The sequence below is a fragment of the Notechis scutatus genome, chromosome 3 (assembly GCF_049901735.1).
Source record: "Notechis scutatus isolate UNSWTSFEM ecotype Mainland chromosome 3, rNotScu1.2, whole genome shotgun sequence".
NCBI classification, from domain to species: Eukaryota; Metazoa; Chordata; class Lepidosauria; order Squamata; family Elapidae; genus Notechis; species Notechis scutatus.
Genome location: NC_142011.1, coordinates 186,038,756 through 186,066,503, shown reverse-complemented (window position 1 = coordinate 186,066,503; position 27,748 = coordinate 186,038,756). Strand labels below are relative to the sequence as shown.

At 40.3% G+C, this 27,748-nt stretch overlaps 1 protein-coding gene across 6 annotated transcripts in view; it reads left to right on the top strand.

Annotated features, from left to right (window-relative positions):
* The first annotated feature begins 9,788 nt into the window (after positions 1–9,788).
* The window catches only part of SNX31 (sorting nexin 31), a 30,910-nt gene continuing 12,950 nt past the window's right edge, over positions 9,789–27,748 (top strand). For 5 of the 6 annotated variants that reach the window (XM_087962060.1, XM_087962058.1, XM_087962056.1 and 2 more), the window contains exons 1-9: positions 9,789–9,944; positions 11,843–11,917; positions 13,923–14,037; positions 14,996–15,060; positions 23,118–23,228; positions 24,656–24,746; positions 25,645–25,732; positions 26,486–26,555; positions 26,752–26,844. In XM_087962060.1, the coding sequence (XP_087818186.1) occupies positions 9,879–9,944; positions 11,843–11,917; positions 13,923–14,037; positions 14,996–15,060; positions 23,118–23,228; positions 24,656–24,746; positions 25,645–25,732; positions 26,486–26,555; positions 26,752–26,844 (774 nt within the window). In that variant the 5' untranslated portion in view covers positions 9,789–9,878. The remainder of the gene's footprint in view (positions 9,945–11,842; positions 11,918–13,922; positions 14,038–14,995; positions 15,061–23,117; positions 23,229–24,655; positions 24,747–25,644; positions 25,733–26,485; positions 26,556–26,751; positions 26,845–27,748) is intronic. The other variant, XM_087962059.1, reaches the window with a different exon arrangement.

Here is a 27,748-nt window from a genome sequence, read left to right as displayed (position 1 = left end):
GCATTTTGAATTTTCTTTTTCTCCTTCTTCTAATGACCTTGTCAAACAATAGCATGAATTTATAAAGTTCTGTACTACAAGTTCAGATAAGTTTGTATAATACTATTAACAGATTGATTGCAAATTTGAAAAATTGAATATAAATAGCTAGTTTTATTCTTAATAATTCTGAATTCTGAAAGTAAAAAGTTATTTGGTTTATTCAGGTTATTAACTGAAACTTGGATACTCATTGCTAGTTTTACTTCGATTAATTTCAGTAATATGATTCTTAGGGATACACTAAAATAATATAAATAGGTTTATCCCTCATTGCTATTTTAAAAAGATATTACATTTGGGAATCAGAATAGTCATGTTCATAATGACAGAAGACCTAATAGAACAGATAGATGAATTAGAGCAGATATTGACAATGACACTGCCTGAATTAAATGAGGTAACATTCAAGTATTTGTAAGAGTGAGTAAATTGAACCGGATGCACTGGTTCTTTTTGCAAATCAATATTTTCCTATTGTTGCATGGCTTACTCAAGCTAGGATTAAAATACTATTGTATAGAAGCAAAGTGGAACACAGGACACCAAAAGCAGTTGTTTGGTACTTATTTGTAAACATCAAGCTATGCTATCCTGTCTTTTAGTTAGGAAAAATGGTATTTATTTGATAATCTGTTCTGCAGAATGACATCAAGACTCTGAATTCTTAGGAAATGGATATACACTTTTAGGCTAAGCATTAGACTTGTAGGTAACATCTCTTTAAGTTTTTCTATTGATGGTATATATGTGCATGCCACCAGGTGGTGGGGTAGTCCTAAAAGTATTTGAGAAATAAGATAGTTACATAAATAATCAAGTGGGATCCATTCTGTAACTGTCTCGGTCCACCTGCCATCAGTTGTTCTTGCTATGTGACCAGTCCATTTCAATTCTTTTACTCTCTTGATAATGTATACTTTCATTTGTTCTCTAATTATGCAGGTCTTTCTATCTTCTCTTGTAATGCCAAACATGTATCTTTCCATGGCTCTTAGCACCACTCTTAGCTTTTGTATCAGTTGTGAGGTTAGTGTCCATATTTCACTGGCATATGTTAGGTGGGACACACTGGTAGGATACATGGATCGAAAACTTTTCAGGCATAGGGCGAGGTTCTTGAAAATTATGCTTAGCTTGCAGAATGCCTACCAACCACATTTAACACACTGTTCAATTTCCTTCATTGTATCACCTTCCATTGAGACTCGTTGGCCAAGCTATATGTAGTAGTCTACGTAGACCACTAAAAAGTGTCCATGAAAGAGGCCTAAAACATGATGGATTGACAACATCACCAAAGTATTGTGGGTCCAATTGGTAAAAGAACGCTCAGGACAGTATTGGTTGGAAACATGCGGAAGCAGCCTTCATCCTGCAGTGGATAGACACTGGCTAAAATGATATAAATCAGGGGTCTCCAACCGTGGCAACTTTAAGACTTGTGGACTTCAATTCCCAGAATTCCTCAGCCAGTCTTAAAAGTTGCCACGGTTGGAGACCCCTGATATAAATAATAGGTATTTATAATTGACCATTCAAATCTTAAGTTGTGCAATTTTAGCATGTACAAACTTGTAGCCCTGAAAATACAAGATTTCTGCCTGAACGAGGAGTGAAAACTACACTTTTCTGGATGTGCTTACTTTGGGTTGGGTGAACTCATTCAAAGCTTGTGATGACATCAAATGTGAAGCATGGAGCAGAAGAATAGCTGACATCTTACTGATGCTTACACATTCTGTAATGTGTTTGGAAGACTGGCAGTAAGATGATAAATATCTTGAACTGTGTTCCACATCTTTGACCATAACACTTCACTATAAGCATTCATTGTTTCTCCAAGCTTGTTTCTGGGTTCAAATTTTCCAAGTTGTGACAATGGTGGGATTGGGGTCAGGAAAGTAACTCTAAAATTTGGAAGATAGATGAAAACATGCATAGAAATCTAGAGAGATCAATGCCCAAACCTCCAGCTCTGGCACCTTACCAGAACATTCCATTGTTACTCATCACTGCAAGAACTTTCAAACTGATCTAAACAAGTTCTGGTTGCAATCGTGTTTAGGAAAGATTTGTAAGAAAAAAGTGTTCTGGGAATCTTGAAGCATTGTTTCTTTTCACAAATGATTAGGTTGCCACAAGCTTCTGTTGCTGAAATCTCCAAAATAGACCCTTAAGTGACTTCATTAATCTCCAAGAAGATAATGCTCTTCCAATAAATACTTTCATGTATTTGGCACACAAGGTCAAGATCCCAAGTCACATGAGTCCTGCACTGAACTGATATGATGGCAAACATGTCATATGGAGTCTTTGTTTTGATCAAGTGCTACCACACCACTGCTTCATCATGTTCTACACTCCAAGTAGTTTATCCTGATTAATGCTGTTATTGACCATACCTATTGTCCTATTTTTAATCATACTATATTGGCCACCTAAACTCGAACTGCTATTGTCAATATCAAATGAATCCTTTTCTGTAAGCAAAGACCAGTAACTAACAATATCCTACAAAAATGAACATGTAGATCAGGGGTATCAAACCCACGGGCCCTGCCCATTTTAGTAAAGGGGGGGGAAAGTCCCAATATGTCATGTGATGACACCGTGATGACATGAATTTAACATCCCTGATCTAGATTAATGTACAGTAAAACAATAACAAGCAAATTTATAAATTTCTGTTGGAGAATTGGTGTTAAACATTGCTCACTATATTGTCATGAAATGTAGCTGTCTTACAAGCAGTAAGCCGCTCCTCTTAGAAAGTTTGCCAAAAGGAATAAAATAAGCTTATAAAAATTCCTATTTTTAAAAAAAAGATAATATAGCAAGACACAAACACTTTGTTGAGAGATAGCAAGCTTTAGCCAGAGATTAAAGATGAGCCAAGCATGAATCTCTACCTTGGGTAAACTGACCTCCAGTCACAAAGAGATGCTAAGGACACAATTGGGAATATGAAAAGGAAAATGCAGTGTTTCTTGGAGATAATAATAGGACACGATCTTAAGTGAACTCCATATAAAAATTTGAGCCAGTAACTTAGTATCAAATAATTTAATGACTCAAGAATGAAATCACTTTCTTTTAAACAGAAAAATCCAAATCACTTTACCATCTGCATTGCAAATTTAGATGAAGCCCTCTTACCTGATCCAGGAAATACAAACACCGTATGGTTGAAAGCTTTTGATCTGCTCAATGTTGCTGTGTGTCTGTTGTCCATGTTGCTCAATCCTGACAACTACTTTCTCTTCATTAGAAATAATACGGTGTCTGGCATAAAGTACCGTTTTTATAAAACTGAAAAATACTAGCACTCATGATGTTACCTACTTTGGTAATGAAACGTCTGACTGCAAGAAAACAATCAAGCTCAGAGACCACCAAGGACCCCAACTTTCTCAAGCTATTTAGGAACAAAGTTGTCAAATGTTATTTACAGAATGGCTTTACTAATTTTTTTTTTAAAAATGCAGTAATACCTGGCCCACACAAGATTCACCTGTTCTAAAGCCTGCACATTACTCAGCCAGAAGCCCCCAGCCAATCTTGACGTGTTTCCAACACAGCTACAGAACATCTAATTTACATACAGTGATCTGGAGTTTACTGGTTGGCAGTTCACTACCTGAAACAGGACAATAGGCATGGCCCACCTACTAGGAATGTCTTGGTTGGGTTGAAGTGATAAGCTTTACGATCTCTTGTAAGAGCAAAAACCTAGGCAAAACCTTCCTGAGTCAGTTCCTTCTTTAGCTCTACACCTCCATCTGACTCAGTTTGTTTAGTGACCATGTCTTCCCTATGATCAAGATGTTGAACTTATTAATTTTAAAAGTGAAAGTAAATTTACTCAACCAACAATGCTCCATGAAATCAGAAAATCTCATATGCTCTCTAAATGTCAATCCACTTTCTTCCTTTGCTGGATTTTTCTGTAGAACTCAAAAATTGTTGCCTTTTACTCCACCTCATTAGCCCCTCAAGGTAGTCCAGACAAGTATATCAATGAATACTACTACTTTGTTTTATTGTAAATCACATTAATAGAATGTTACAAGTTGGAAAGTATTCTTCTCCTTTTCTTTTACTCTGAAAAACTAGAGAAGGCTCCTTCTGAATGGCTTCCCATGTCTCCTCTGGACTAAAGATACCTTTGCAATAGTGGCGAATACCTAAGATACAGTGGTGGGATTCAAAAAAAATTACTACCAGTTCTGTGGGTATGGTTTGGTGGGCGTGGCAGGGGAGGGATACTGTAAAATCTCCAGTCAGATGGTATTTGCTAGTTCTCCGAACTAAAAATTTCTGCTACCGGTTCTCCTGAACTGGTCAGAACCTGCTGAACACCACCTCTGCTAAGATACCTTGTACATTATGGTTGTCTAGTTTGTGGCTGTTGTCTCCAAGGGCATTCTGACATACCATTACATTTTTTCTTTAAAGGTTTATCTTTCAACCATTACAGCTTCTTCCCACAGAAGATTATACAGCTTTTTTTTCATAATTGCTTATCAAGTGGTTCTTCAAAGGACATTAGAAACTTTATCTTTTGTTCTTACTTCTGGCTATTCCTAGAGCATTCTTTCTACTTTAATGTTAAAGTATTCGAACCATTAACTGCAACTGATCTTTCCTGGTTGAAAATATGTTTTTGATTAGTAACTTCTGATGAATTAGTGGCTCTTTTTGAAGATCCGCCATATATTGTGTTCCACCAGAATATAATCGTGCTTTTATCTCACTTCCAGTTTCTTCTTAAAATTTCCCTCCTTTTAACATAAATCAGGAAAGTCTTGCTTTTTTCCCTTCTGAATCATTCTCAAAAAATTCTTCACACTCCTTACAAAAATAGCAGGCTTTGGCTCTTTTTCTTGGCAGAGCTTGTTTTTTCTAATAAATGTTTCCTGATTTGTTATGGGCATCTAAAGATTGGTTTGGTCATCTTCCACAATTGATAGCACACTTGGTGATTATTACTGTCTTCTTGACTGGCCTTTTTGACATGCTTCTACCATTTTAAGTGTTGGGGCTCAATGAGTAGAAGCCTCAGTGATTTATGCTATGGCATCTTAGGATGGAGCGCTTTTGAGATTGCTTGTGCTGCAACTTGATCACAGATTCTTACCTCCATAAGACACTATAAGACTGATCTTATTTGTCAGGCTTTCTTTTACGCATCCGAGACAGGAAACAATTCAAGGAATGATTCTGACAAGATTCTCGGAAAAATGGTATTTATTAGAAGGAGGGATGTGGTTATAAGACAATTCCAGAGTGCTTTACTTTCTAATAAGATGTGTGTGTATGTATACAATACACACACACACACACACACACACACACACACAAGCGAAATACTACTCACACATCATCACAAAATCTCCAGAACCGTAAAACCTACAAACTTGAAATTTGGCACGTATATTCCTCTTGGTTTCTAGGTGCTCACTAAGAAAGGATTTTTCAAAATGATCATCAGAGCATTAGTATTTCATATATTATTATTAACACGCTCTGATGCTAAGGAGTTCTACTGCCCTTCCCCACCTGAAAAGAAATCTGTTCCAAATGCAAAACACAAGCAGAGGAGTTTCCGTTTTAGTTTCACAGCACCATGCAGCTTTAGTACAGAACAGTTGAGCTAAGCCATGCCCAGGCTCCTTGCTGTCCCCTTCTTGCTCACACAGCAAATACTGTTTCCGTTTCCAAACAACCCTCAACTCTCTCACACGTTGACTGGACGCTAGCCAGATGAATACCAATGAGTGCTGGTAGGCAGAGGCAGAATTTTTTTCTCTTATTTTCCTCTCCAAAAACTAAGCCCGACCACATGGTTTCATAGCGAAGCACAAGTATCAAGCTAGAATTCCTATAAAGACACAATTATGATGACAAAATGCTTGACTTTTCTCCTGGTATGATGGTGGCTAGAAAGGAGAGGACAGCTGTTGCTTTTATAAGGAAGGGCAGCCTGCATCTGCTCTTTGCTTTGATGATTGTCAGTTTCTTTTGTCAGCCTGCAAGCTGATGTTTACACTAGATTTGGATTGACAGTGCTGTCATCGTTAATCTGCTTGTTCTACCTCCAATAATTACAGCTCTTCACCTATACATGAGAGATACATAGATCACAGGTAGAGAACAAGATGCCATAACTGGTTCTTCAAGGAGAGTCATTTGTTAATTCACACAAACATCCCATGTTTTTTGTACAAGCAATATATCCATCATTCTAGTTTCTCTGTTAATCTCAAGGAACCAATGTAAATCACTGAGGGAGCCTGGGGACAGCTAAGGCTCATCCTATATCAAAAGCCAGAATTTTCAAAGCAAATCAAGCTATTGTCAATCTGCAATGATAAACCATAATGTTATAATCTATCTCATACCTATCCCTGATTTAAGATGCAAATGTAAGAGACTGAAAGAAAGGTAGATGTTGGAGAAACATCTAAAACATATTGGATAAGAAAACATGACACCTGGGAAAGTTTTGCATTATTATATACATGCAGTTGGATTTATTTGATAAGAAATTAAGTTCTTACATAAGATTTTTTAATACAGTTTTATGTCAGTCAAACATTCAATTTAATAGAAGAAAAGGAAATGACATTTTGCTTTTCTCCTTCATAACCCACCATGCTTGTTCTATGCAATTCAGCTAATGATACATGAATACGAGCAGCATTTTAATTCTCCTTCATTTGCTAGTTTACCTCATTGTTTAAAGTAGGCACTTATTAGATTATTGCTTAAAAAGGCCTATCTGGATTGCTCAGACTTGGATAATTTTCAGTCTAGGCCAGTTTCCAATTTTCCATGGGTGGGCAAGAAAATTGACAAGGTGGTCAGCTTCATACTGTCATAATTAGATTATATAGACCAGACATGTCAAATCTTTTGGCTTGCCTAGATCTGCGTTTTTCAAACTTCAAGCTGTGTGAACTTCAACTCCCAGAATTCCCTAGCCAGCATGTTCAATGGGGAATTCTAGGATTTGGAATTCTCATATCTTAAAGTTGCCAAGTTTGAAAACACTGTCCCAGCTTTTCTGCCGCTGATGGTATTACTGTTTAAGGATCTTTCTGGAGTGCTTGGCAGGTTTCACAACTGGGATCCCTTTTTTGCAATTCTTTATGTTGGGATGGTTCTTAGATGGAGATGGTGTGGCTAGCAACTAGGCCACAAAGTGGGACCTGTTATATCAGTGATTCCCAACCTTTTTATGCCGCTGCCCGGCACCGGCATCAGCTGGGCGCCGCGGCCTGGTACCGGCATCAGCTGGGCACCGCCATCTTTTTGATGAAAAAGTGTTTCCGGTGACCTCACCGGAAGCACTTTTTCATCAAAAAGATAGGCGTGCACTTAGCGCTTCGGTGAGCTTTTCCGGTAGAAATGGCTTTCTACCGGAAAGCTCATCGGAAGCGTGATGCGCTAACTTTTTGATGAAAATGTGCTTCCGTGAGCTTTCACCCGAAAAGCTCACCGGAAGCACTTTTTCATCAAAAAGATGGCGGCGCCAGCAAGCCAGCGGACCGGTGGTTGGGGACCCTGTGTTATATGAAGCCTCTCAAAGGCACTATTTTGCCCCTGATGTTTTTAACATATACATAAAACTCTTGCAAGAACATCAGGAGATAGGTTTATTATGCCATTCACGTCTTTTTCTTCGTGACAGTGTCATCAGGCAACATGAAATCCCCCTGAATACCTGCCTATAGACAGCACTGGATTGGAAAGAAAATAAATCAAAATAAGATGGAAACCTTTGTTGTGAAAGGACATAAATTGTGGTCTATGGTAGATTGCCGATTATACTGTCTATTATGAATGAGGTCATACACATCTTTCCTTTGTCTCCTAATATCCGTTGTGAATGATCTATGCTGCAAACCATCCTGTTGCTTTTTATGTTGTGCTCAATAACAAGTACCAGCATTTTTTTCCCAGGCTATTAACCCACTTACATTGCAATTCTGGTTCTTTTTAGCTCTATACTTCCAGACCACTGAATTATATTTAAAGACTGCTTTTCTGGTGTTCTTGCATTATCTTGTAGATTGTGCATAAACAGACATCAGCCTAGGTGAAGGTCCAGGATATAGTCCTAGCTACCGTTAGTTCTCTCAGTGGCCTCCACTGCCATCAATCATGTTATCCTTACAGCCCCATTTTGAGAACTGGGAGCCAAAGGCCCCCTTCTACATAGTAGTTCTCATTTTTTCCTGAGTAGATAGTACTCACAGGTGAACTACTGCTGCTCAGGAGACATCAGAGAGTTCACCACCTCTACTATTTAATATGACCAGTGAAGCACCTGGAGGCCATTTGTCAGTTTGGGATGCAACATCATCAGTATATTAGTGACACTCCATAATACATCACCACTCTGGACTGGACTGTAGTTAAAAGTCCTGACTCAGGATCTGGAGGCTATTACAGAATTGGAATGGGAAGAAAAAAGCTGGGATTGAATCTTGCAAGTGTGTTGGTTATTGAGAAAATATCTGGCAATTCTCCTGCTCCAGTCATGCCTCCATAAGGGGAGGCGGTTTTCCCAGAGAAGCAGGTTTGCAACTCAGCATTCCTCCTGAACAGGCATTTGTATGGTTCGGGAAATCCCCCCCCCCCCCCGTGCAATTGGCTTTCTTGTTGTAGCCCCTTCCGAAGCATTTGCCAGGGCAATGATCATCCATACTTTACCCTCACTATCTCCCATATCAGCTCCTGCAATGCGCTTTACCTGGGTCTGCTTTAAAGAATACCCCGAAGCTGGCACTGATGGAAAATGCAGCAGCTCGTCTGCTGGCAGGCGAGAAATACTCCTTTCATATTGTGAACCAGTGTTGCAGATGCTACTTTGGCTTTCAGTAGTTTCTCTCTAGAATTCAGAGTTCAGCTTTTGACCTATGAAGTTCTCTTTAGGAGTCCTTCAAGAGAGCCTTTGATACTGCAAGGACACACAATCTCTTAACCCAAATCCAGGTTACTATACATTGACTTTCATTGGCACAAAATCACCACTGGACTTATTGTGGCGAGGCAAGCTTTCCGATAAAATCTGAGATTTTATGAACTGAATAAAAGGTGGCTTTGCAAGAGCAGAACTTGGAGGCACCATAAGCACAGGAGGGTTGTTCAAGCAGCTGTCCTTAAAAATAATAACAGAATAACAGTAGGAAGGGACCTTGTAGGTCATCTAGTCCAACCCCCCTCTCCCAAGAAGGAGACCCTACACCATTTCTGACAGGTGGCAGTCTGATTTCTTCTTGAAAGCTTCCAGTAATGAAGCTCCCACAACTTCTGAAGGCAAGCTGTTCCATTGGTTGATTGTTCTCCCTGTCAGGAAATTTCTCCTTGTTTCTAGGTTGAATCTCTCCTTGATCAGTTTCCACCCATTGTTCCTTGTCTGGCCATCATGTGCTCCTCTCTGTGACAGCCTCTCAAATACTGGAACATTGCTATAATAACCGAATGCAAAGCGATTTCTCTTTATCTGACCCATTAGCTTACTCGGGTCTCTGTCGCGACTCTGGGCCACTACTCACCCCACCACCACCCCGCCTCCTCCCTCGGTAGCGCGTTAAGCAAGGCAACCCTGCTCCCCTCAGCTCCACCTGCCCCCGCTCCGCCACGCTCCTCGCCCGCCTCGCGAGCGCGCGCGCGCGTGTCTGTATGTGTGTGAGAGAGGGGAGGCAACCGCGCCCCTCCCTCCGTCACGTGGAGCAAACAAATCCTCCCGCGGCCGCCCTGCTCCACTTCCTCGGCCAAGCCAGACGGCTCCATCGGCTCCCCACGCGGGCGGGCGGGCGGCAAGCGCCATGAAGATGCACTTCAGCATCCCTCTCTCCGAAGAGCAGCTGGAGAAGTTTGGCGGCCGCTACGTGGTGGAGTAGCTTCCCTTCAAGGGGGAAGGGAAGGAGGGGTGGATCCCGACACGAGGGGAGGCGGGGAGGGCGAAGTAACCTGGCAGTGCCAGACCTTGCCAGGGGCTCCAGGCTTTGCTCCTCGGGCGCGCTGGCGATCTCCTCCGCGGGCGAACCGTGCCCTTCGCTCCCCCACCCCCCCGATTGCCTCATCCCGGCGAAACCCTTGTCGGGGGGGAAAAAAGGCGGAGGGAGGCGTTGTGCGGCGGGGTGGGGAGGAACGGAGCGAGTCGGTGGGGGGGCGCGTTGGCATCCGAGCAGGTGGATTTGATGGCCGACGATCCCCGTTTAAAAGGGGCAGGAGGGTCGGAGGATCAACAGTTGGGCCGGGGCTGGCGGCCTGGGTGGGATTAAAACTGTGGCGGGCCATCCGGAGAGAGGGAGCGCGCCCCACCCATTCCTGCAGCCCCGAAAGGAAAGGAAGAAAGGAGAGCAAAGATGGTTCTGTGGGGGGGCGGGCGCAGCTAGTGCCCGGGCGAAGCGTGGGCTGGGCGGCGTGGGAGCGTGGTTGCCGGGGGTCAAAAGGCTTCCCGGAGCGAAAGAGCGAGGCTCTCGGTCAATGGCCAGCTGGCCTGGGTGCGCGTTTCTGCGCCTGAGAGGAGAAGCGTCTGTTGAGGGGCTTGAGAGGAAGAGAGAGGAAAAGGGGGGGATCAGAAGGAGCCTTCCGAGAGGGAACCAGGGGAATTGGGTCGGGGGGTGGGGGAAAAGAAAGAGGAAGGAAGGATAGTTTTGATTGGATTGGATTTGACTTGAAACTTCCCCGACTTGGCCAGCGCTCAACGCTGCTTGAGGAAATAACACCTATAAACAAGTTTGTGACAGAAATGGGAACGAGCGCTCCAATAGGTACTAAAAATCGCGACGGAAGTGTGGGGACGAAAAGAGAAAAGACAAGTGTTCTTGTGCTGTTGCTTGTAACGCTCCTTTCAGGAGATCTGTGAAAATTCGCAAGCTTCCTTTTAATTTGTTTTGGCAGGCTGGGATAGGTTTTAACGTTTATTTCTTTAAAATATTCCAGACTGAAGGAATGGGCATCTTTTTCTAGCATGGAACTAGTCCAGTGTTTCCCAATCTTGGCAACTAAAATGCTGGGTGGGGAATTCTGGGAATTGAAGTCTGCCTGTCTTGAAGTCATGAAAGTTGAGAAAGTCTCAAGGGCCAGTCCTCCTCAATAAAGAGATAGGATAGGATGGAATGGAATGGAATGGAATAGAATAGAATAGAATAGAATAGAATAGAATAGAATAGAATAGAATAGAATAGAATAGAATAGAATAGAATTCTTTATTGGCGAAGTGTGATTGGACACACAAGGAATTTGTCTTGGTGCAAATGCTCTCAGTATACATAAAGAAAAGGTACATTCGTCAACAATCAAGAATCATAACGTACAACACTTAATGATAGTCACAGGGTACAATCAACAATCAAATCATGCTAGGAAATAGTCAATATAAATCGTACAGATACAAGCAACAAAGTTACAGTCCTACAATCACAAGTGGGAGGGGATGGGTGATAAGGAGTGATGAGATAGTCAAGCTATATCAAATCTGTGTGCAAGGGCATTCATTGTGTGTGTGTGAGAGGGGGGAGGGAGAGGGAGAGAGAGAGGGAGAGAGAGAGAGAAGTGAAGATGGTGGCCACAATGATGCAACCAAAGCTCCACCCTTTTGTACACACCTAGCATGGTTGTGGTTTCCACTATGACTTGCGTCATGCCAGGGCCAATTTAAGACCCACAGGGATTAGGTTCCTTTTTCTTGGCCAGTAGGAATGCAAGGTTGAACACAAAGAATAGGAAGTGGTGAGTTCTTTTAACAATCCTGAAATGATTTATTTGGAGACTGTATTTTCAGCTGTATTCTGTCTATTTGGAGGGCTTCCTTTTCTGCAAGTTACGTTACAGTCAGTTGTACCGCTGGAATGAACAGGTAAGATGAAGAATTCATTCCCTTTATTTATTTATTTTCTCATCCAGCTACTATTCTTGGGGGGAGGGGGAGGAATGTTTCATTGTCAAAAAGCCACAAAATGTTCTTCACAAACGAAAGGTGCTTGTATAACATTGATAATTGGTTTGTTTGCACTGGGTCATTGACACAGTGGAGACTTAAGTTTTGCAGCATGTTTGAGATCTTTCTAGTTTTGTACATGAAAGAAATGTTCACACATTAATAGTTTATTGCTGCATGAAACTTTGTGTGTGTGCGAAGACATACACACATCAGTAGAGACACACCCCCTTGCCTTTGGATAATAATCTCTCACTGTATTTTCAGACCTGGGGCTTTCCATGAAAGAAGTGAAGACCTTACATTTCAAAGCTATGTTAAAAAACAGGTTTTTAGTGAAAATAGTATCAGCGTCATTGAAGCTTTAATTATTCCAATGAAACTATGGAAGTAAGAATATAAGCTAGAGAAAGAAAGGTTTCCTTGTCCTTCTACCAAATTGTGTATCTATGAAGGAGATCAAAAAAGTCAAAATTGCAGTTGTGAGAATGCAATGAAAGACCCACTTTCTTTTCATACAATGGGCTACATGTAAAAAGGACCCAGACTTCTGGAGTATAGTAATGGCCAATTTCTTGACTTTCTTGAACTTTCCCACCAAAGAGAATCTCTTAAAATTTAACAATTGTGCAAGGGAGAGAGGGAGAGAAGAAGAATATGATATTATTCAGTGAGTGCACATAGTACTTTATAGAAAATAACAGAGAATAACAGAGTTGGAAGGGACCTTGAAGGTCTCATAATCCAAGAGCCTGTTCAAGCAGGAAACTTAGCCAGGGTCTCCAACCTTGGCAACTTTAAGCCTGGAGGACTTCAACTCCCAGAATTCCCCAGCCAGCAAAGCTGGCTGGGGAATTCTGGGAGTTGAAGTCCTCCAGGCTTAAAGTTGCCAAGGTTGGAGACCCTAAACCATTCCAGATAATGTCTGTCCAGTCTCTTCTTAAAAGCTTCCAATGGGATGGAGCATCCACAATCTCTGGAGGCAAGTTGTTCCACTGATTAATTGCTCTCACTGTTAGGAAATTTCTCTTAATTCTAGGTTGCTTCTCTCCTTGATTATTTTCCATTTATTGTTATTGTCTTGCCTTCTGGTGCTTTGGAAAATAGATTGACCCCCCTCTTCTTTGTGGCTGTCCCCCAAATACGGGAACACTACTTACACCACTACCCTTACATGTATATAGGGACCATAGCAATATAGGTTTGCTCCAAAATTAGTATTTTTCTAATATAAAATAATTTTACCTTTTTGTTTTACCTTTTGGTAAGTTTGAATTGCTGTATCTCATTCTGATAGTATTCATTATTCTTTTTATAAACTTTTCTTAAATCTTGCACTCAATTATTTTCATTCTGCCCAATCTATGGTTCCCAAAATATCTATGTACAGTACATTTTTAGATTATATAGCCTATGTACGGTGTCACAAATAACATTAGTGCTTTTTCTTTTATGTACTACTAATTTATTTGCTACCAGAATGCATTCTGTCCAGCAATCAACATCCAGAGAATTGAAGGCAGGGATTGATGTGAGACAATCTATCAGAAAAGAATACCCTAGTTAAGGAATCAACAAGAAGAAAACAATGCTCACAGCAACACTGTCAGAGCAAGCTACTATATATAACCAGGGATCAAATCCCATACTCAGTAGCACTGATATTGTTACTTAGTTGGGTACTGAAATGTCTGCAAGAAAGCAACCTACTTCAGAGAGTACCAAGGACTGCACAATTCAACACTGAGTTGAATATATTCTCTTCTATTGGTAACATAAGAACAGACCCATTCAGATCTCTTATGAATGTCAACATCCTTAAAGGAAGCAATATTTGGGCATTTATTAATGAACATCTTCAAGTAGTAAATGTTTGATATTTGGTAATAGATTAGTACCATTTAAACATCATTTATCTTTTCAGCTAAGACGAGTCTTTGGAAAAGGAATGCCTTCGTTTCCGCCAAAATTTTTCCTTACAATGACAAAGTCAATGGCTGATGAAAGGAGAACGCAGCTAGAACAGTATCTACAGAATGGTATATTGAATGCTACTTTGGCAACTGATTTTTTAATGAGCGTTCAAGCAAATATTGAATTTGTGCATGCTATGATTTCATAGACCTAGAAAAGGTTGAAAGGAATTGTGCAGAAAAACATGTTTTAGGTGACTGAGACTTTAAAGGAAATTTATCAACAGATATGACAGGCTGCATTTAGTGAAGTTCTTAAGGGCCAGGAATTCTGCACTATATCCTTTCTACTGGGGCTCACTAGGTTTTTTAAACAGTATTTCATGAGGTTTTGGGACTCTCAGAAAATGCTGTGGTAGAATGGGAAATTCAGTGATATCTGGAGTGGAAGTTCTGACTTCAGAAGAGTCTGCAGTCTGGGGGGAAAAAAGCAAAGAATTCACCTTGTACAAGTATTACAGGAGCCTCTGTGGCGCAGTAGTTAGAGTGCAGTACTGCAAGCTACTTCTGCAGCCAGTTGCCTAGGGTTTGGCAGTTCAAATCCCACCAGGCTCAATGTTGACTCAGCCTTCCATCCTTCCAAGGTGGGTAAAATGAGGAGCCAAAGTTAGGGGCAATATGCTGACTCTGTAAACCGCCTAAAGAGGACTTTAAAGGACTATAAAGCAGTATATAAGTCTTAAGTGCTACTGCTATTATGAACTAAATCTAATTTCTTGAGATTAAGCATTAATGTATAAGAAACAAAAGAAAACATTTCATTTATGAAAATCCTAAATTTCATTTGTTATATGCCTTTATCAAAACTTTAATTATTTCATCATTTTATGCCATCAAGTCATTTTCAACTTATAGCAACCATAGATTTTTCTCCATGAACATCAAGATTTTAGGATGTGGGATAGTTTTTTCTGATTCAATTTGTTTAATAAATTATGCATATTTTTTCTCAGTGTCTATCTTGACCATCTGTGGAATATTTTAAGATATATTTTCTATTCTATTGCAATTTCTTCTATTGCAGTTTCCGTTGATCCAAGTGTTACAAACAGTGATGTCTTTATTAGTTTCTTTAGAAAATTACAACAGGTAAGGGTTTCTTTGTTTCAAAGTAAGGTGGTAAGAGAAAGACAGTTATCTGTGCTCCTGTCCTTATAGACTAGAAGCTGGCTTGTTGTTACTGTGGACTATAATAAAATATTTAAACATGGAGTACTGGCATTCAGGATATCAGGCAGCCATTTTCTGTTCCTCTGTTCCTTTTGCCTGACTTTTTGTCTCCATTCACAGCAATAATCAGCCATTTTGTGTGCATTAGTGCATGTAGTCCTTAATTTATGACTGTAATTGACCCTGGAATTACAGTAATAAATTGTGCTAATAAATAGTGTTAAGAATTGTTAATTCTGACCAACTTGATTACGCTACATTTTTTGTAGTGGTCATTAAATAAATCACCAGGGTCATCTATGCTTGTTAAGTGATCCCATTATCCATGGTGGCCATTGTTTTGTCAGAAACCAAAAAGTGAATGCTGGTTTCTAGCAAAAAAATAATAAGTTGTGGCCATGTAACTGCAAGACACTGCAAATGGATGTAAATGCTGTGGTAAAATGGGAAATCCAGTGATATCTGGAGTGGATCGGTTGCTCAGTGCTCAAGATGTGATCGCAAGATGAGGGAGCTGGGAAATTGAAACTTCTAATCTGTGTCATAAGTATCTTTTGGGGGGGTCTGTCATAGCTTCAAACAGTTGCTAAGTGACCAGTCATAAGCCAAGGACCACTTGTATGTTCAGCTGTGAGCTGATCTTAATTACTTCCTTCTATGTACATGGCAGTATTGAGTTCAAACCGCTTTGGTTTTTGGAAATTATTCTTGAAATTAACCATATTAAGTTTGTTCGAGGCTAAAATTAGAGTACATTCAGTGATAAATTGCTACTTTTAAAGCAGCTCAAACATGGGGATTTTAAAAATAAACATTAATATGTGAGATTTTCAGTTTAATAATGTTCTTTATTAGAGTGTACTATGGTTTTTTCCCCCTTGCATTCAGTTGACCGAAGGAACGTTTTGCTGTAAAAGTCTTGATATCTTTTGGGTCCTTACAGGTTTCTCAGAAAACATTTTGAAAGGTTCATTGAAGTATGATAAGCTTCTTGAGAAGCATTAAGTAAATATTTTGGACTTGTGGCAGGACAAAAGGTGAGAGGTGTGTTGACGTAAAAAATGTCAACATCTCCTTTATGTTACAAGAGCGGTGACACTTATCGCTTGATACACACTTGAAGGTACTGTTGTAGCATTTTTGTTTCTGAACTCTCCGTGGCTGAGAAGTTGAAAGAAGGGTGTCAACCTCTTTATGGGACGTTCAATGGTTTCTTTTCCAAGCAATAAGAATTTGATGGCAGCCCCTGCTATATAAAACCATAAGAAGTACCCTGCTGGATTGGACTCCTTCTAGTCCAACACTTTGTTTTCAGAGTGGCCAAAAACATCACAAGGAGGCCATCATACCACCACCATTAGGGCTAGTAGCCACTGATCACCTGTACTGCAGTAGTCAGTAACACAACTCATAAATTCCAATACACACACACACACACACAAGCGTGCGTACACACACACACACACACACACGTGTGTGTGTGTGTGACCATTTTAGCCATTGTCTATCCATTGCAGCATGAAGCCCTCTTCTGCATGTTTCCAATCTATACACTCCTGAGCTTTCTTTTCCCAATTGGGCCTGCAATACATGAAGTTAGTTAAAATATATATATAAATAAAATTATATTATATTAAAAAATATAATCAGCCTAATTATATCAGGGCAAAAGGATAGATAGATAGATAGCTACAGATATAAAAAGATAGATATATAGATATAGATACATTGCCCTGATATATCCTTTTGTCCTGATAAAATTATGCTGCTATTTTAACTGACGCATCATTGGAATACCCAGGAGCTTTGCTAGTCACACCTGGATGGTTTGCCAGTTTCCCCCCTAAAAAGCGATGATTCAAATGGGACAGTGATTCTGCCAGTACAGGGAAGCACCTCTGCTTTTCTAGTGTGCAAATCACATCCTATCAATCTTTAGAGTAAAACCAATAGTGAAAATTTAGGAAGGCCTTCTGACAGTGAACGCTAGTTCATGCTTCCCTATCAGAGCCATAAAAGCCTAACATTGCCAATGTCTTTTCCTCAGTGGTGGGATTCAATTTTTTTTACTACCGGATCTGTGGGCGTGGCTTGGTGGGCATGGGAAGGGAAGGATACTGTAAAATCTCCAGTCAGAGGTGATATTTGCCGGTTATCCGAACTACTCAAAATTTCTGCTACCGGTTCTCCAGAACTGGTCAGAACCTGCTGAATACCACCTCTGCTTTTCCTACACTATCGGTGCAGGGACACTTAATGACCATTCAAAATTATGACGCGCCTCTCCAGAGCTATTTACAACCTGGTTTGCAAGTTCTGACGGCTGCTTCTTCCTGCCACGGTCACCTTTTGAGTGCTTAGCAACCAGCTCACATGTACAACTCTTTGCAGCATCTCCCCATGTGACCACAATTTACAATATATTTTTTTTGCCACAAACTGGTGTTTTACTTCTACCTGGCTAAAATGCATGTACTTAATGACGATGCTATTCGCTTAGCGATCCCTGCAAAAAAGGTCATCTAATTGGGCCTGGTCAGATAGTGGCCTGCTTAACACCTAGTATGATTGATGACTGTCATTTCGGGATGGATGTCTCTATCTACCTGTATGGCTGTCCATATTATGCATGCATGCATGCAAAAAAATGTTTACAGCCCATTTTCTTTCTCCCCTAATGAAGGTGTAGGTACCATCTCTTGTGCTTATACAGTAGCTGAAATTCTTCATTTGTCAGAATAATCTCCTCCTTTTGTGCTTTCAAGGAGGGCTTCCTGCACTCACTGTAGATTCTCTGTAGTGTCCTTCCTGTGTGCTCTGGTTTGCAGTGTTTTCTCTTTCCTGTCTCCTGTTTTGTGTGCTCATTCCATCTGAGTTGAGAAGCACAAAAAGGATTGCCTGTACATTTATAACCTGTACGTTTATTGCCTGTCATGTGGGCATGTGGTTGGCATATCAGTGGCATAATCTCTGATTAATAGGGTCTGGCCATCTTTTCTAGGGATATCATCTTGCCACTTTCACATCATTTTAAAATGTTTCCCTTTAAAGCAGGGGTTCCCAACCTGGGGGTGCGAGACGATATTCCAGGGGGTGCGAGAAAAGTCCAGGTAAATAATAGGATATTGGCTATATGTTGGCATTTTTATTATTTATTTCAGGGGGTGCGAGGTTCGAGTGAAATTTCTTTAGGGGTGCGGGGTGAAAAAAAGGTTGGGAACCACTGCTTTAAAGTCTTGGTACATTTGTAAATAATATAAGGATTCTTCCAATAGTTTAATGGGAGCCTCTCTTTCTCTGCCCCCCACGCCCCCGAGCACTGCATTAGAGTATTGCTCTATAAAATAAGCGTAATAAGTGTAAAATAATGCTGTAATTAGTTGACAGCACAAATCACTGGGATATAATGAATATGGAAAACAAATATTCTTATTCTATTGCTGTCTAAACAAATACAATTAAACTTTATAATTAGTGCTAGGAAATGGTCTGCAAATCATGTAGCATTCAACAATGCTAACTTTTAATTAAGCAGTGGATGAAAATCCCAAGTATTGTTTTTAGTTATCAAATGTATTTGCCACATTATCTTCCAAAAGCTTTGGCCTAAACTTGTAATTTAACATTTGCATATTTTCTCCTTGTGTATTAGTGAAATTGTGAGCCTAGCTAGCATACTGTATTCTTTACAATATGTCTCTTGGTTAATCGCGACTGATGTGGATGTGCTATAGGTTGTTGCGATGATTATGATTAGTCACAGAGTTAGTCAGGTATTTAGACAGTACTTGTCATTTTTTTCTACCTATCAAATCCTTCCCAAGGACCTAGGATAGACAGATATTCTTGCTGGATAGTGTTAAAGGTATCAATCCAGAATATAAACTATTCCAAGTAAAGCTGCTTTTTACAATTGACTGGTGGTGATTTTGGCATTCAGTGCCATTCAAATGATGCTCCAGATGTTTTATTTAGTTTTATTACACCCAAGAGGCCTAATGCCATTGGTAGTATTTTTGCTTTCTTTTGCCACTATTTGCAGTTTTTAATATTTTGTGATTTTCTACAGTTCCATTTATTTATCTGTTTTTTTATTTGGAAATTCATATTGTTGCCTATTCGCACATGGCGACTCAAGACGGCTTACAGGAAAATATCTATCTATCTATCTATCTATCTATCTATCTATCTATCTATCTATCTTTGGTTATTCGGGTTTTCTCCTGCGTAAAATTGGAAGTAACTTGGCGACGTTTCGACGAAGTCTCATTCAGGCTTGTGTCTTCGGCTTGTGCTTCTCAGAGTAATGTGAGCTTACAGCTGCTTCTTCCTTTTAACTGCTAGTGGGGGTGTGACTATTGGGGGGTTTTTTGTGTTGTTGTTGGGGGGTGGGGTGTTGGTGGGGGGTTGGGGGGGTGTGTGTTGGGGTGGGGGGGGTGGGGGGTGTGTGGGGGGGGGGGGGGGGTTGAGCTGCTGAGATGTGGTCCTGTTGTTTGGCTTCGCGTTCGTGGTTGTGCCACATCTTCATGGTGGGCGTCTGTTCGCTTCATGTAAGGGTCGGAGGGGTTTGAAGTGGGTAGTGATGCAGCTGCGGTACAGCTTCTGGTCCGTGGTCGTGTGTCATCATCTGTGTGGGTGAAGAGGGATATGACATCGAAGCTCACTAGTAGGTTGTTGGGCTGTAGGTTTTGTTTCTTTACGATCTCAATGAACTGGAATGAGTTTCTTACGTGTGAGTTGATGGTTTCTGCATAGGGCTGTAGTTGAGCTTCGATGTCATATCCCTCTTCACCCAAGTGCCTATAAAAGAAGCCTTGACAGCCATCCAAAACAAATACAACCCCCCCAAGCACATCCTAGATCTGACCAGCCACTGCCTGTCCAATACATACTTCACCTACAATGGACAAAAATACAAACAAATAGAAGGAGCACCCATGGGATCACGCCTCTCACCTGTCATCACAAACCTCTACATGGAACACTTTGAAACACAAGCTCTAGAAAAATATGATCACAAACCCAAACTCTGGCTCAGATATGTAGATGACACCTTCATAATCTGCCCACATGGGAAAGAAAAACTGAACAACTTCCTCACACACCTCAACAGCCTACACCCCCAAAATACCATGGAAACAGAAGCTAACAATTAACTTCCCTTCCTAGATGTCTTAGTATACAAAAAATCCAATGGCTCCTTAGGACACACCATCTACCAGAAGAAAACACATACAAACTGCTATCTACACGCACTCTCACACCATCACCCAGCACAGATCAATTCCGAGCCGAGACACTCATCTTCAGAACAAAATGCTTAGCTGATGAACAACACCTAAAAACCGAACTACACACTCTCACCAACGTACTAACAGCCAATGGATTCCAAAGAAAGAAGATTACCCACCTAATCAAAAAAGAAACCCCAACCAAAATCCAAGACAGAGAACAAGAGAACGGCAAAGCCCTCCTCCCATATATAGAAGGCATTACAGACAAAATCAGCAAGATCCTCCAAAAACACAACATTAAGACAGCATTCTGCACAAACAGAAAAATATCCACCATCCTAAGAAACCCTAAAGACAGAATCGAGTTAGAAAACCAAGGAGTATATGAAATCCCATGCACCGCCTGACCCACCACATACATTGGACAAACCAATAGAAGAATAAGCTCACGCATTGAAGAACACAAGAACTCAATCAAAAAAGAAGAACCGACCTCTTCCCTGGTCCAACACCTCAAAGCCACAGGACATGAGATTGACTTTAAAAATACCAGAACTATCACCAAAACTGAACATTTCAACAACAGAATAATCAGAGAAGCCATAGAGATAGAAAAATGCCCACACAGCATGAATAAATGAGATGATACCTCCCGCCTACCAGCCATTTGGAAACCCGCCCTCATTAACAAACAAGTACCTAATATGAAGAATGACACCAGACCCACACCCACGAGAGCCACACAAGACGCTACCACCACACTTCCACATAGAAAGCAGACTCACACCCACACAGATGATGAGACACAACCATGGACCAGAAGCCGTACCGCAGCTGCATCACTACCCCCTTCAAACCCCTCCAACCCATACATGAAGCGAACAGATGCCCACCATGAAGATGTGGCATGGCCACAAACGCGAAGCCAAACAACAGGATCACATCTCACCAGCTCAAATCCCCGGCAGCTAAGACTAACCTGAGCACAACCAAGCCCCTACCTGAACAGAACACACCCCCAGCCAATCAGAACACAGCCAACCCCCAACCAATCAGAACACAGCCAAACCCCCAACCAATGAGAACACACCCCCACCCAATCAGAACACAGCCAAGCCCCCACCCAATCAAGTCACACCCCCACTAGCAGTTAAAAGGAAGAAGCAGCTGCAAGCTCACATTACTCCAAGAAGCACAAAGCCGAAGACACAAGCCTGAAGATGACGAATGAGACTTCGTCGAAACATCGCCAAGTTACTTCCAATTTTACGCGGGAGAAAACCCAAATAACCAAAGATCCACATACAAATACCCGCGGAAAACAAATATATATATATATATATGTGTGTGTGTGTGTGTATCTATCTATCTATCTATCTATATATACATATACATATACATATACATGTGTATATATATATATATATATATATATATATATATATATATATATATATATATATATATATATATATATATATATATATATATACACATACATACATACACACACACACACACATATATATATGTTTTCTTAAGTTTTCATGGGTACTTACATGTATGGTATTCAGCTTTGTTCGGGTATTTTCCCACGTCATTATAGTTGTGCTTTTAAAGTTGTAGCAACGTTTCGGCAGAATCTCATCTGCCATCATCAGGCTTCTGTATTGTGTTCGTCTGATGAATTAAAACTAATAAAAGAGAGAATAATAAATTAATAAAATAACATAATAAAATAACCCCCCACCCTGGCAACAAGATATCACACGAGCCATTTAATGGGCTCCAGGCCTGCAGGCAGAACCAGGTGTTCAGTGCCTTCCAGAAGAGTGTTAGAGTGGGGGCCGTTCTAATCTCTGGGCCTGGGAATGATGTTCCAGAGAGAGGGAGCCACCACAGAGAAGGCCCTTCTTCTGGGTCCCAGCAGGTGTATCTCCCTAGGGACTCACAACATTCCTGGCCTTTTTCCATTCTGCTTTTTCTAGAGTACATCTATATCCACTATACAGACTTTTTTTGGTCTTTTTTATCAATAATTGTTAGTCTGAAATGTTTGGCAGGTGCTTGTTCCTTTGAACTCTAAAATCGTAGAGGACTTTAGATTCCTTTTTTGGTTACTTTGTCTAATTTGTGGTTTGTCCCTCCAGCCTCTTCCCTCCAGTTCTTCCTTGGAGTTAAATGGTATTTTCTGCAGACCTCCCAATGCATAACTGTTGCTAGTTTTGTCATTGTCACACTGTTTCTAGTCAGCTCCTGCAAGCTTCTTACAGCAGCTCACTTGGTGGTCCAATGTTTCTTTGTTATAAATTTGATTTGCATGGCTGCTCATGGCCACCCATCTCACTCTGGGCAACTTACCACAGGTTAAAAAACAAACCAATAAAACCATTTTTAAAAAATATATAATAATTATCAAATGAACATAGTGGAAATGTTCTGATATCCTGATATATTATTTGTAAGGTATTTATAGATTGTCTTGCAATTTTATGAGCAATAAATCAGTGAACAAGTTTATTACACCTTTTGCTCCCCTCTGTAAAATTTGCAGTTTTTGCCTGAACATTATAACTTCAGAGAAATGATTGGTTTCTTGGAAAAGGTGATATAAGCTTAATGGCTCCTTTACCTTCCCTCCAGTTTAGCACTAAAATACTTTTTCTTGAAATAAGGCCATGTTTTCAGCATGCTGATGACCACCCATCAATGCCTTCAATCTTAAGCTTTCATGTCTTGCAGGAAACATTTAAAATCCAAACCCAACAAGCTTTTTTGGATGTTTATCTTCCTGATGGAAGGTATCTCAGGATTGATGTTCAGACATCAGATACTGCTGAAAGAGTGCTAGAGGCAAGTAATATATACACATTGATCTGGCAGCATCTCACACGAAGTGTGTCCAAGCATAATTAGCAGCCTTCCCACTTTTGAAGTATATTGTTACAGATGCCTCATAAAACAGCTAACGGGCTTACACATCACACAAAGTGAGGGTTGCTTAATTGTGGTTTATTGGTTTATAGAATAAGCCATAAATCTTAAAACCCAGCCAAGATGGTTTGCGCAGCATACTGTGGAATTTCTGTTCAGAGCTATCTGCAGGGTATGGTTTAAAAAATAATACAAAAACAGATGGAGCTTCAATTGCATTGTTGTGGCCGCCATCTTGTCTTTATAGACCATGCCCTGCAGCAGGGGTGGGATTCAAAACTCCCAGCAACCGGTTCGTTGCCCAGTTGCTGGGTAGGCGTGGCCATGGTGGGCGTGGCCTATCAGAACTTCCATGAGGGCCGTTTTTCGCCTTCCCAAGGGTCCAGAAGCTTCCCTCGGGCCTCTGGGAGGGCAAAAATGGCCTCCCCTGGGCTCTAGAGTAGAGGTGGTATTCAGCAGGTTCTGACCAGTTCTGGAGAACTGGTAGCGGAAATTTTGAGTAATTCGGAGAACCGGCAAATACCACCTCTGACTGGAGATTTTACAGTATCTTTCCCCTGCCACGCCCACCAAGCCACACCCACAGAACCGTTAATAAAAAAATTTGAATCCCACCACTGCTCTGGAGGCCTTCTGGAAGCCAGAAACAGGCCCATTTCCAGACTTCTGGTACTTCTGGAAGGCCCATTTTCCCCCATCCCAGAGCCTCCATATGGATCCTGCACTTACCTACATCAAAAATGGGCCACTCTACGAGGGGAGGGAAGGGGTGGGTGGGGCCAGCCGGTCGGTTCAAATACCGGTTTGGCAAACCAGATGCAAATTTAACATCTGGTTCACCCAAACTGGTCCAAACCACTAGAATCCCACCCCGGCCCTACAGACATCCTTGTTACTGTACAAACCATAGTGATTGAGTGCTAAGACACAAACCAATCCAGACTGGTTTAGGATTCAACTTATTTTTCTCAGGGCAGGGTGTCTTGTGACTAGCTAAAGAGATAGGCCAGTCAACAAAGTGCTTATTTGTCATGACAATACTTAGGGTTTCACCAGAGAGAACTTGGTAAAGTTTTTTAAAATAAAATATTTCATTTACTTAAAATATTTTATCTCACTTTTCTATCTGAAAAAGAATTAGGAGGGGAAAATGTTTTGTATTCAAATTTCCTGTAGGAGAGAATTTGTAAAGACATCTACACTCAGTTAGCAGAGGGGCAGGCAAGAGTTTCTTAATAAAAGCTCACTAATTTTTTTAACAAAATAGCTATGGAACTTAAAATAGTTAATTTGATAACTTTAACTCAACAGTTTAAGGAGAAAATGCATCTTTCGTTTTCCTCCAGGTGATATCATACAAGATTGAACTTTCTAGGGAGCTAATACGATACTTCGGCTTATTTCTTATTCACGATCACAACAATGGACAAATATCTGGTAAGAAAACTTTTGTGTACCACATTTTACTTTCGTGTTGCATTCCACCTGTATACAGATAGTCCTTGCTTAATAGCTGGTCTCTTAGCAATCTTTCAAAATTACAACAGACCTCCCCCCCAAAGATACTTACAACCCAGATTCAACTTTCCAATATCCCTCCCCCACCCCCGTGGTCATGTCATTGTATTTGAATCATTTGGTAACCAGCTTGCATTTAGGGTACTTTTTGCAGTATCTTGCTGTCACCGGACCACAATTTACAATTTTTTAAGTGGCATATTTAGACTGAACTATGTAAGTACAAAGACTGAACTATGTAAGTACAAAACACAGCAAAGCATCCATTTTCCAGAGAGTGGCAAATTGATTGTGTTTAAGCCAGCTCAACCTGCAGAAAGTTCAGCTAGCATCTTTCAACCTACATATAATTCAAATGACAGCCCAAATAAATTCATTTCCTCCCCATCCCACCACCCTGGCAGAACAGACAAACACAGGGGGTATGAAAAAATTTCAGGCTCCCTAATTCCAATACAACATCTATTGCTAACACTTCATGGCTATGAGGACACATCTGAAAGTAAATGGGGAAAGTCTGCTAATATCTTAAAATCTAGACAGGAGAAGTGAATAAACACAAAATAAATGAATATATGAGTAAATGAAAACCATATTTAAATTGCTCCTTGTTTCTCCTTCCCGTGATCAGCAGAATTGCATAATTTATAAAAGTCCCAAAAGTCAACAACTTGTGGCACATACACAGAATACTTAGCATCACCAATCATGTATTTAATTAGCACTACATTTAGATACATATGTGTCTCTTTTTAATAGAATTTTTAAAAATCGATACGTCTTCTTTCCCCCATTTTTTTAATCCATCCCCCTCCAGTGTTGAAAAAACTAGCAGAATTTGAACTTCCTTATGTGAGTCTCCGGAGTGCAAAAGAATCGGCTTGTAAGATTGGGATCAGAAAATGGTGAGCAAGAAGCAGATGTAACATGAGCAAGAAATTTTTTAAAAATACCAATGTGCAAGAGGGGAAAAGTCATAATATCAGTTCCATGTATGTTACAGCTTGTGGAACAGTAACCTATTTTTTTTAATTTGGCACTTTCCAACTGCATTGTAAGCAATATATTCAGAATTCCCAAAAATTCAGAGAGTTGTCACATCAGTCAATGTATTAGAAGTATAATTGGACAGCGTGTTTGAAGTAGAAATCTAATCCAAATTGTCTGTTAGCATCTAATTTCCACACTTTGTTTGGATTGTCCATTAAAGTCCATGGTTGGAAAATCTGGTAAAGCCTTTTTCATAGGAATTAAAGGACATTTAAGGATGTGTGGCCAGTTACATTTTTTTCTCCAGCACCTAATGAGTTTTTCCCCACTAATTCTGTAAACATAGTGTTATAATTGAATATAGAATAAATTCATCTATTGAATATACAATAGATTCATCAGTCTGATGAATAAAAACAAGAACAAAATAAGCTTGTTCTTCCCCATGTTTTCTTTGGGGCTTTTGGCACATAAATAAAGCCAAGAATAGAAAATGATTTTAAGGAAGGTATCATACATGTAGTATCAAGCATGATCATAATATGCAATAAAAAGTGTGAACTAGTTGCTTTATTTTTTTTTTTACCTACAATATTTTTGGTTACATTTCTCTTTGCATGTATGCCACTGGCTTAATGGCTTCTCTTCTCTTGTACATTTTTGGGCAGGTATATGGATCCTTCTCTAGATAAAGTGTTGATGGACTGTAGAACTTCGGTGAACTTACTTTATATGCAGGTATGCTTAAAAAGGAGTGTGTTCTTTTTAAACATTGCCAGGCAAATTTTGAGATGAAATGACCTATGATTTATTTAACTTTGTGAATTAACACAGTTTCTCAACTCTATCCTATACTAGTCTACAGAAAGTAAACATATGTACTCTAGTCTAATATTTACTTGCTTATATATTTTGTTTTGTTTTTTCAAAAAAGGTTGTACAGGAGCTAGAGATGAGTTGGGTCAAACCTACTGAGGAACAGAGGCAGAAGCTTCTAATGCTGCAAAAAGCACCAAATAAATTGAAGGTAACATGATTTTTAAATTAGGATGGTCCTTTTCAAGAATATCAGTAACATGGTTACTGTGTCTTCTGGGTCTCCAGTAGGTGTAGAACAAGCAGCGTAGAGGGACGGGCAGAGCTGAAGCCGGGGTTTTAGAGACGTGTGTCCCTTAGAGAATATGTCAGTGTAGAACACGTTCATATTTTCTCTTTTATATAATGATATTAGCAACTGTACTGTTAAGGTTTCTAACCTTTTGTTTATAAATATTTGTAAAAAACAAACAAACAAACAAAAACCTTAACCCCCCCCCCCTCAAAAATATAATGGTTCGTGGAGCAAGAAAAAAACAAGAATATATGTTATCGTGTGAAGATACCAGAGAATGGATCCTTGTTTAAAGGCCAATCTTTTTCTTCAGTTTTATTTGAAGAAGAATATCAACCTCCTGTCATTATGAATTTTTCAGATTTTGTAAATATCAAATATAGCCATTTAGAACTGAAGCTCAAAATCACCATGTCTAAAATTCAGAAAATGCCTAACTTGACTCTGTTGGCATGTCACCTCCAATTTCCTGAACAAAAGCAAAACAATTCTCAAACTTATCCATATCTACCCTGAATAGTGGCAGATTGTACCCCCTCCAGGCCTTGACCTCAGACCTGGGGCCACCATTGTCACTCTAAAGGCTATTTTGTGTCATTCCTCAAGGCTCATGAATCTTGCCTCAACAGCCCAGTGCTCCCCAGGATCTGCCACACGCTACTTACCTTCGGATGATGTCCTCTTTGTGTTGACAGGTCCCTATGGGACTTGGAGCACCTGAGGCTGCTCCAGGTCACACAAAGTTCTTGAAACAGCTTTGTAGAAGGATCTTCCATGGCCTCCACAGCTTTTGGGACGGTCTGGAGCTGCATGAGAGCAT